This window comes from Papaver somniferum, chromosome 2 (assembly GCF_003573695.1).
Source record: "Papaver somniferum cultivar HN1 chromosome 2, ASM357369v1, whole genome shotgun sequence".
Taxonomy (NCBI): domain Eukaryota; kingdom Viridiplantae; phylum Streptophyta; class Magnoliopsida; order Ranunculales; family Papaveraceae; genus Papaver; species Papaver somniferum.
In genome coordinates, this window is record NC_039359.1 from 32035399 (window position 1) to 32044509 (window position 9111).

Below are 9111 nucleotides of genomic sequence, written 5' to 3' on the forward strand. Positions count from 1 at the left end.
ACTTTAGTTAACAACAAAAGTTTGCCCGTCAGAATTTTTCAGGAACATTTGTTTTTTGTAAAATATCAAAAAAATACTTTTACAACTCCAAAAATTCTGAAATTTTACGTGGGTAACTATCAGTCTACTACGTTGTGTCAAAAGGGTTCATCGAAATTCCTTCTAGGTTAAGAGATAATCTCGAAACTCTACAGCTGACCAAAACATTTGTTTTTGTTTTTCACTCCACAATTAACATCCATGATTCACAAACCAACCAACCATTTTTTTTATTATTACACATAATAATGTCTTAAGATTGTTGGGTGCAATAATTAAAATAAAGAAAAAATCAAATAAGCAAAAGTTATTGATACTTATCTCCTTTATAATGAAATTGATCGATTGGCGAAACGAACGAGCCTCTCATATCTCCACAACAGCAACAAGGCAAAACTTTGGAGAAACAGAGTGAGTCACTTGTTCAACACGTTGCCCTTAAGACATTAGCGCCCGGCTACACTCAAGAGTGATGCTATAGCCCTCACAGGACGGATATCTCCAGGATAAAACACCCTACTACACCTACTACTAGCATATGTAGTAGATGCTCAACTTGAGCTTGGCAACTCCGAAAAAACCTTTAAGGAAAATCGTGAACTCTTAAGAAACGCTATAAAATATTTTCCCTTAGGGGTCCCTCTAAAATATAGAGCAACCCCTTTCCCATAGATTTTACAAAAGTAGTGAATTTCTTTATATAATTGACAAATACAACTTAAGAAGAAAAACTCACCGATGTAGGACTAAAAGGTTTATATAGTTTCTTAAAACTACTAAAAATTGGAAACTCCACGATGTGGGACTAAAAAGTTTCATTCACAAAATAAAACAATAAATTATAATTTTTTATTAAAACTTTAAAAAAAAAATTTATTAATCATTTTCCAACAGTTTGTGCCATTAATTTGTTATAAAGGTGGACGTATGGTTAGTTTTTATTAGTCGTTATGGTTTTTCTTCGTCGGCCCCCACCGCGCGCGGTCATCTAGTTTTTAGTGTGTCATACTCGTACTGGACATCCTGGTAGAAGGTTAAAGTTTATTTCACTGGCCTAGGCCTAGCAGGCTAGGCCTTGACACTCCAAAAGAACTGGAACTTTCTCTAGTTGTTAAACGGAGGGAGTACTTTACTCGTTAATTCTGCTACGTTTTTCAATTCTAAATGCAAGCAGCAGGCTAATCGTTCATGGTCTATTACGTGCCAAAATGTTTTGCATAATCTGATCTAGGAAACCAGTATCGTAATACAATCCCTTATTTGAATGTCATTAATAACAGGCTATAATTTGATTCGACTCATGTCCATCTAATATCACATCAACTTAATAATTATTATATAAATAAAAAATAAGTACATATTTAACTGATAATAAATCGAATGCTTATGTATGTATGCGTGGCTTATCGTTCTCATTATTATTTCCCATACCCCCAAAAATCCATCATTTCACCACGAAGTGAAAGTGGATTTATTTGTTGAGTCGATGATGATGAAGCATTTGTTTGTTGTTGATGCACTTCATCCTGATGATCACCAAATCCAGCCATCCCTTTTGAAGAAGGAGATTCTTCTTGACTCTGACCAATATCATGATTAGTATTAGGGTTGTTATTAGTCATGACTAATCGGTCAAGCATGGCCCAATCGTTCAACCCTTGTTGATGATTATGGGGGTGCTGATCGTGTTCATCATCTCTTCCTCCGCGTATCATCTGCTGTGTTGCAGTCGGTTCACATGATGTAGTTGTCGTTCCAACTATATCTAAGCCCATTTCAATCACAGCTGCATTTGGTGGATATTCATGTACTTGCTCTGAAGCAACTACTAAACTATCACCCCCGATGTCACAATCTCTCTGATTCGACAAAAGCTGTTTGAGCATTGCAGGATTAGCAGAGCTATAATCATGGTATGATCCCCCGCCCATTGGTTGTTGAATTTGAAGAAGGTCGTGATCAGTATTAGTTTGTTGTTGTTGTTGCATGTAATGGTGGTGGTGATGAGGATCAGATGAAGGGGCTGAAAGATGAGAGTAATGTAAAGCGAGGTCGACAGGTTTGTAGAGATCGAAACTTGTGTTGATTTGCTGATGACCATGTTGCCGACGAAGATATTCCTGGTGATTATGAATACTATTGTTGTTTGCTGTCAATGTTGCTCTTTGCTGATTATTTGCGGTTGCATTGTTCATGAGTAAATGGTGGTGGTGTTGATGATCTGCATTACCTATGCTGCTGCTGCTACCTCCTCCTTGTAGATGATCATTTCCTGCTACCTTAAATAGATTCTTCTTTTTAAAGACTCTGCATACTACCCAACCATCTTCCTACGTAATCGTAAAACGCCCAGTTATTAAAACATGAAATTATACCTTATACAACTAGCTAGTGCTCCCAAGTCTCAATATTGTTTGTAACACTGTATATCGGTCAAACGATAAGATAAATGCACATGGATATTCATGTAGCACGATGTAACACCTCAATGCATGAAACTCATGTATCCCTTTTGATATGTGAAAATAAACCTAAGCCGGGACAAAGGGGATCTCGATGCTCAAATCCCATGACAATAACTTGGCAAATACATGCAGCACTAGTGCGCCATTAATTTACTAAACCAATAATAAAACCAGACAATACTGCAAAAGAGATCTACATTGCTTAGTTTCTAGTTTACTTCCAACCAATTAGTAATTAAAACTCAACTTAATTTGATGTGTAAGAGAACCTTTTACTTTGTTTGTACCTTCAATCTTACTAAACTAGGTTAAACTTGGGACTTACGTGTTCTCACATGGCTAATCACGTGCATACAGAGAGTCAACGTTATGAAACTACTTGTTTAATTAGTTTAAGTTTTTTACTTGATGATTACTTAAACTCTCGTTAATTTGGGAATTTTATGGTTCTCTCATTAATTGATCTTGAGGAAATCAATTTGGTGAGCCTTGCAAGGAACTAGACTAGACCAAGCATAATAGTGTGTTTTCATGTTGGGGAAAACGTTGGGGGTGGTGCTACCAATTGTGTTGCAGGAGATGAAGGGTTTTTAACATTTTAAGTAAGGTTTTATTGGTAAGAAACTCCAGATTAAAGGGAATGTAAGGTGAGTGTGACGTGCATGCTTTTAAAACTTAATGATCCATTCTATTTGATTTGAACTGAGGGTCCTAATAAGAAGCATTACAATTTACAGAGTAAGACTATATATATGGACTATGACGAACCAAAGCAAAACTAAGATGCGAGCACGAAGCTGTGGTAAACCAATTATCAATTATCATATACTCATCTGTAATTATATCTATATATTGCTTTTGAGATTATATTGTGTCTATGTATTAGCAGTGACTATAAGCCAAAAATGCCTTCATATATGTCTCCGCCTTCTGACCCCCCCTTTATCCACGGACTCGGATGCAATTGCATCTCACATTATTTACAACTGATCATGCATGAGTGTAGATGGATGATGACTTACAGGATGAGTAGATGAGCCACACTGGTTTTACTGCACAAAGGCTTAACGTTACCGTAGGGGTTGGCTTTAGCTTTTAAGTTGTAGGGCTTGAATTCATTGGATAGATTTAGCTAAAGGTGATTAAATATGGATGGTAGGGACTAAACTATATATATGAAGGTACATGCTAGGGAATCAATCATATAACTAATTATCAGGTGGTGGAACTACTTACACTAACATTGCCTTGAGCATCATCAATGTCTTCGAGCCGGTACTCGTGCATGATCCAGTCAGTCTTTTGACCATGAGGAGCTCGACCTCGATAAAAAACTAGGGTTTTCCTCATACCAATCTTCTTGAAGCTGTTCCGAATGCACTTGTCTCTCCCCGTAGCCTTCCAGAATCCAGCACTGGTTGCTCTATTTGTCCTCGAGCCTGTAGGATACTTCCTGTCTTTATGACTGAAGAAGTACCATTCATTTTGTGGTGTGGAACCTATCCGACACCTCTCTGCATGACATAAACAAATTTAACCCATGGAGATACAAAGTAACACATGTATTGATAAATGAATGCAAAATATAACAATTACATCCGCATCCTAAAGCAGATGTCGTGTACTTAAACGTTGATCTGGTGAAAATCTGCTAATATGCATGCTAGCTGCTATGGAACTTCCTATTCTCACCTGCCTCCGCCAGAGGCTACTGCAGTGCCCTACCCTGCTCATCTTTTGGCGCGTTATCCTACTAGGTGAGGAATTAGTACTGTTTTAGAGTTCAAATAACAGGTTTCTGACTAGATGGTAGCTAGGTTGACTCATTTGAACTTTCAAATTTCAACAGCTAACCTCTTAATTAGGGTTACCTAGAAAATGGTGTCAAATGGTCCTACCATAAAGGACGCGTGTCAACAAATGTGATTTAATTAGGTATTTTGGCTCCTGGACTACAGGATCCGGCCGGAAGAACTAAAATTCCCATTTAGGTCTTGGTTATTCTCTGAGTCTCTGACACAAGAATTCTCTTATCTTGATGAGAATTCTCTGACAGAATAAACACTAGAAGATAATCAGTAGATGTGATTATCTTATCAAAAAATACAAACGACTCTTTAACTTTCAAATACTAGTAAGAAAATTACTATTGATCAATATTAATTTGTTTTCAGATATGAAAAGTTCATAGTGAGTTTTTCAGAAATTGCTATCACAATTGACAAAAATGATACACAACAAGAAGAAAAGAAAAAGTTAGTGAACCGACTTCACCATGGCGCAAGAATCATATGCATGAATTTTGCATGGTTAATTACGTATTACAGAACCATGCAAGGCAAGAAATTAAGAGGAGTTTGCCAGTATAAATTAGCTCTTTACTGATCATGAAGCTATAGTATGAGAGTTCTTACCTTGTAAGTCCCATGGTTCCATCTTATTCAAATCAACTTCTCTAATAACTTCCAAATCAAACTTTTCGAAGGAAACCTTCTTCTTCAAATAGTAATGAAGTAATTCTTCATCTGTTGGATGAAACCGAAACCCCGGTGGTACTCCTCCATTTGACGACGCCATCTCGCACACTGTTTGTCTCTCTCTCGAAGGATTCGAGCAATATATATATATATACCCAACTATCTACTCCATCCCTCGATTGATCGCTTTCTCTCTTTCTACGTAGTGTCACTTTCCTCGTAAATCAGCAGTGATCAATCATTTGTACATTGGGGTGTTACAGACATGTATAAATATTGTGTATCAAAAGTATATGGTGATGTCAAAAGGTTGACGAAAGGAAGACGAAGGCTGCGGCGTAGGGTTAGGATTTTTCTCCAAAAAGATATCGTGAAATCGAAGGTATGAGAAGGAAGAAGACTAATACGAAATGAAGACGATGAATTCAATCTTTTATTAATTTTTTTGTGTTCTAATTGAATTAGTTTAAGCATTTTAATGATCCCAATGAAATTAAAATCATTTTACTTGAAGGGATATTGAATTGTTCTGGAAGCAACCTTGATGAGAGCTTTGAAAACAGCTACACATCTATTTTAATCACCATTTAGTCTCCTATGATTTTATCGGGATCCCCAGCTTCGGACGGCTAAATTTCTTTTCCGATTATAAATTAGTCCAAGAGCCTGATCAATCGTCGTGGTTTACATGAATCTAGCTAGTTTTTTCTCAGTTTTTCTAAGAACTGCTAGTTTTATTTCAAATAGTAAGCTTACTGCTTTCTAGTTATAGGATGGAGAATGAGGCGCGGGTCGACGCACCGTGAGCATCTTCGAGCCGGTACTCGTGTATAAATATTGTATTGAGTGGTGGAGCTAAAAAATAAAATCAAGGGGGCCTAAAAAGAAATTTTAATAAATGTGTGGAACTTTGTGGACTAAATCCAAAATTCTAGATGGGACTAAATACGAAATGTAAACTAGTAGATGATATTTAATTATTTTTTTGGTGGGGGTCTAGCGAGAGACAGGGTTAGTGAACCATTGGCTCCGCCCCCGCTTCTATTAGATGTTGTTAAGATTAAAGAACTTTTATCCTCAAGAGCACAAGAAGTTCATGTTCCATTAGAGTTTGATTTTAATTCACATAATTAGTTAATTAATTTTTGGATTTGAATTCCTGGGTGTATAGGATAAGCAAAATATCACTATAGTTTAAAAAGACAATAATTACATTCAATGGGTGTAATGTAACATCCATTTTGGGTATTCTGACCAAACTGAAAGTATTAATATTTGATCTTAAGTCACCTATATGCCCCTTCTCCTTTTATAATCAATTCAAAAATTAATCATGAGAAAAGGGCCAAATATGAGATTCATTCTTCTTCAAGCTGCCATCTTGAAACCAAGACGGAGAGATCATGGATCGATAGATTTCTGCAATGAAAGTTTGGTTTACCTTCCCGCAAACTGAGTTCGATCTGTTCTTCGGAAATCAGAAGTTGAAGTTGGTAGAGATTGAAGACTGCAAGTGTTGTTGCCATGAATCAACTTGGTTATGTATCAAGGACTGAGAGTGTTGTCAATGGTGGTAGTTTGTATTTTTACCAAGACTTGAATGAAGGTGTTTACAACAACAGATTTGGGGTTTCTTCAGTTGAACTGAAATTGAGTTCACATTGAGGGTTTTAACATCGATTGTTTTGGGGGTTTTGTATGCAATCCAAGATTGGGTCGAAATTGCATCTTGTGGTACTCGATGGAGAGGAAATTGGGTTCAATTTGAGAGGTAAATAGATGGTTGTGTACCAAGCTTTCACGGTACCAATTGACCAATTGGTAATGCCGTAGAATCATGGTTGTGGACAGCAGGGGTCAGATCGATGGAGTTTTAATATTATAGAACGACAATATATATTTTGATTGAGTTCATATTAGCTATATGAGCTTAGCAAGCTAATTGAAGATGAATTCTAAAAGTCCTAAGAGGAACAGTTGAACGGCGAAGAATGTAATGGAAGATTAGGTTTGTATTCAAATTGCAAATTTCAGTGATTTTAGTGGTGTATTATAAATTGGAGGTAATTACTAGGTTAATCCAAGATTTATCAACGAAATACACAAGATGCACCTGAGTGCATAACGTATATTCTGACAGAAAAATAGGTATTGACCTAGATGCACGTAAGTGCATAATGTACATTTTTTTTTTGAAGTTTTTGTTGTTCTTATTTTTCTTTTTAAATACTTTTTTTTAGTTGATGTCCTAATGGCTAATGTGATAGTAATGGTGGTGGGTTTATCGCTCGAGATCATGAACTAATAATTTTGGTTGTCTATAATATATTGTAGGTGATTACTAGGATAAACCTAGATTTATCCACGGAGTACATAAGATGTGCCCGAGTGCATAGTGCATATTCTTTCCAGAAATAGGTTTTGGCTTGGTTACACCCAAGTATATAATGCAAATGCATATTCTTATAGTAAATATGATGCGTACTCTTACTTAAAAAAAAAATGGTCAGGTTGCACCCCAGTGAATAATACATGTTATTATAGGAAATAGGTTTTTTCCATGTTTCACATGGGTGCATAATGCATATTCTTATGGGGAATAAGTTTTTCCAGTTGCACCTGGGTGCATAATGCATACTCTTGTGGGAACTAAGTTTTGGCCAAGTTGCAACTGGGTGCGCAATATATCCCCGATCTGGTTCCACGTTAATTATTTTATTTTTCGAATTTCATATCAACGATGGATCTTGTTTTACAGGTCTTTTCGAGTCCTTTCCAAAAATATGAATTTTATTAAAATCCGACTTATATTTTGAAAGTTAAGACCTTTTTCGTGATTAATTTTAAATTGGAGAAGAAAAAAAAAAAGACAAAATAAGGAATCGAGCTAAAAGTAAATGGCATATTTGACTAAATTCTTTTGTGTGCTTTTTAACCGGACTTATATTTTAGCAGTCCATAATGAAATATTCCATTTTCTGGATTTTAATCTTGGCTAATTATTCCACACTATCAAGGGAAAATGATTTTTTATTGACATTGGATCGTGGATTTATTTATGATTTGACATGTGGTATATAAATTCATTTAAATATTGCTAAAAATTTAAGCAAATTAAGGAATATTATAAATTTGGATAGCAATATATCGGTCAATGCTCATTACCCATAGATGGAAAAACTTGAGATAGCAAAACTTATGGGTTCAATCGAGCAATGCTCTAACACCACCTAATAGTCTCCTTATTCATAGATGGAAATCCTTACCTGTATTATTTTTAATTTGAGATGAATTGAAAATTTCACCCAGTGTTGTCTCTTCCCACTCATGAGAAAAGTGATTAATTGATCCGTTGATCAATGGTAGTATAGTTCTGCAGATGATATTCAGTTGATCACCTAGTCTTCCTTCTTATACAACCAATTGTCTTACCATATGTTTATTTCCTCTCGTGTAGCAACCTTTCATACATGATACTTTTAAACTATTTCAACTCCTTTACATATTCCCTTACACATCCAAGTACTTCTGTTCCCTGGTTTAGATTCTTTAGAATGTAAAAGAGAATGCTTTAGGAAAGTATTAAGATTTTAATACTCTTACACAAAGTTCGTGAGGATTATTCATCATGTCATTTTAAGTTAAAAAAGATAAATTAATATTATTAATATTCTTAAAACCTAAGCTCCCATACGTTTTCGGAAGACATAAGCTTCCCCGATATTTTGGATTAAATTCTTTCTTGTTTAGTTGATGTCCCCACCGATACTTCTTTAAATGAATTCTAACGGTTGTAAGATAGCAACATGCTATAAGAAACAATACATATGGTTCGTAGCAACAGAGTTCATCACTATTTGAATATGAATAGCTCTTCCTAGTTGAGGGGTTAACGTTTCCTTCCGAACATCAAATTTTTACCGCATTTGAGAAATTATGTTGGAAACCTACAACTTTCGATCTTAGGAATAAGAGAACTCCTGGATATTTGTCCAAGAGCTTCATTGACTTCATTTGCAACAAATTAGTTATCTCAGTTTATCGATGCCTAGATAATTTCTTACTAAAAGCAATGTCACTCTAAATATGATTAATTAGTTGACCCGGTGCTTTAATAAACCTAAATAAAA

The 9111-nt window shown here is 35.6% G+C and overlaps 1 protein-coding gene across 1 annotated transcript; it reads right to left on the minus strand.

Moving 5' to 3' along the window:
* Window positions 1-1423: 1423 nt before the first annotated feature.
* Window positions 1424-5084, minus strand: LOC113353107 (protein BEARSKIN2-like). Its single transcript, XM_026596815.1, has 3 exons — window positions 4919-5084; window positions 3741-4018; window positions 1424-2369 (listed from the first exon to the last, which is right to left on the minus strand). Exons 1-3 carry the CDS (start codon window positions 5079-5081, stop codon window positions 1458-1460), a joined length of 1353 nt encoding a protein of 450 aa, XP_026452600.1. The 5' UTR covers window positions 5082-5084; the 3' UTR covers window positions 1424-1457.
* Between the last annotated feature and the right edge of the window lie 4027 nt (window positions 5085-9111).

Coding starts and splice junctions, on each gene's coding strand:
- LOC113353107 (XM_026596815.1), bottom strand. CDS start 5,081: ATGGCGTCGTCAAATGGAGGAGTACCACCGGGGTTTCGGTTTCATCCA. Junction 4,019..4,918: donor GGAACCATGGGACTTACAAG/GTAAGAACTCTC, acceptor TATGTCATGCAG/AGAGGTGTCGGATAGGTTCC. Junction 2,370..3,740: donor ATGCTCAAGGCAATGTTAGT/GTAAGTAGTTCC, acceptor ACGATTACGTAG/GAAGATGGTTGGGTAGTATG.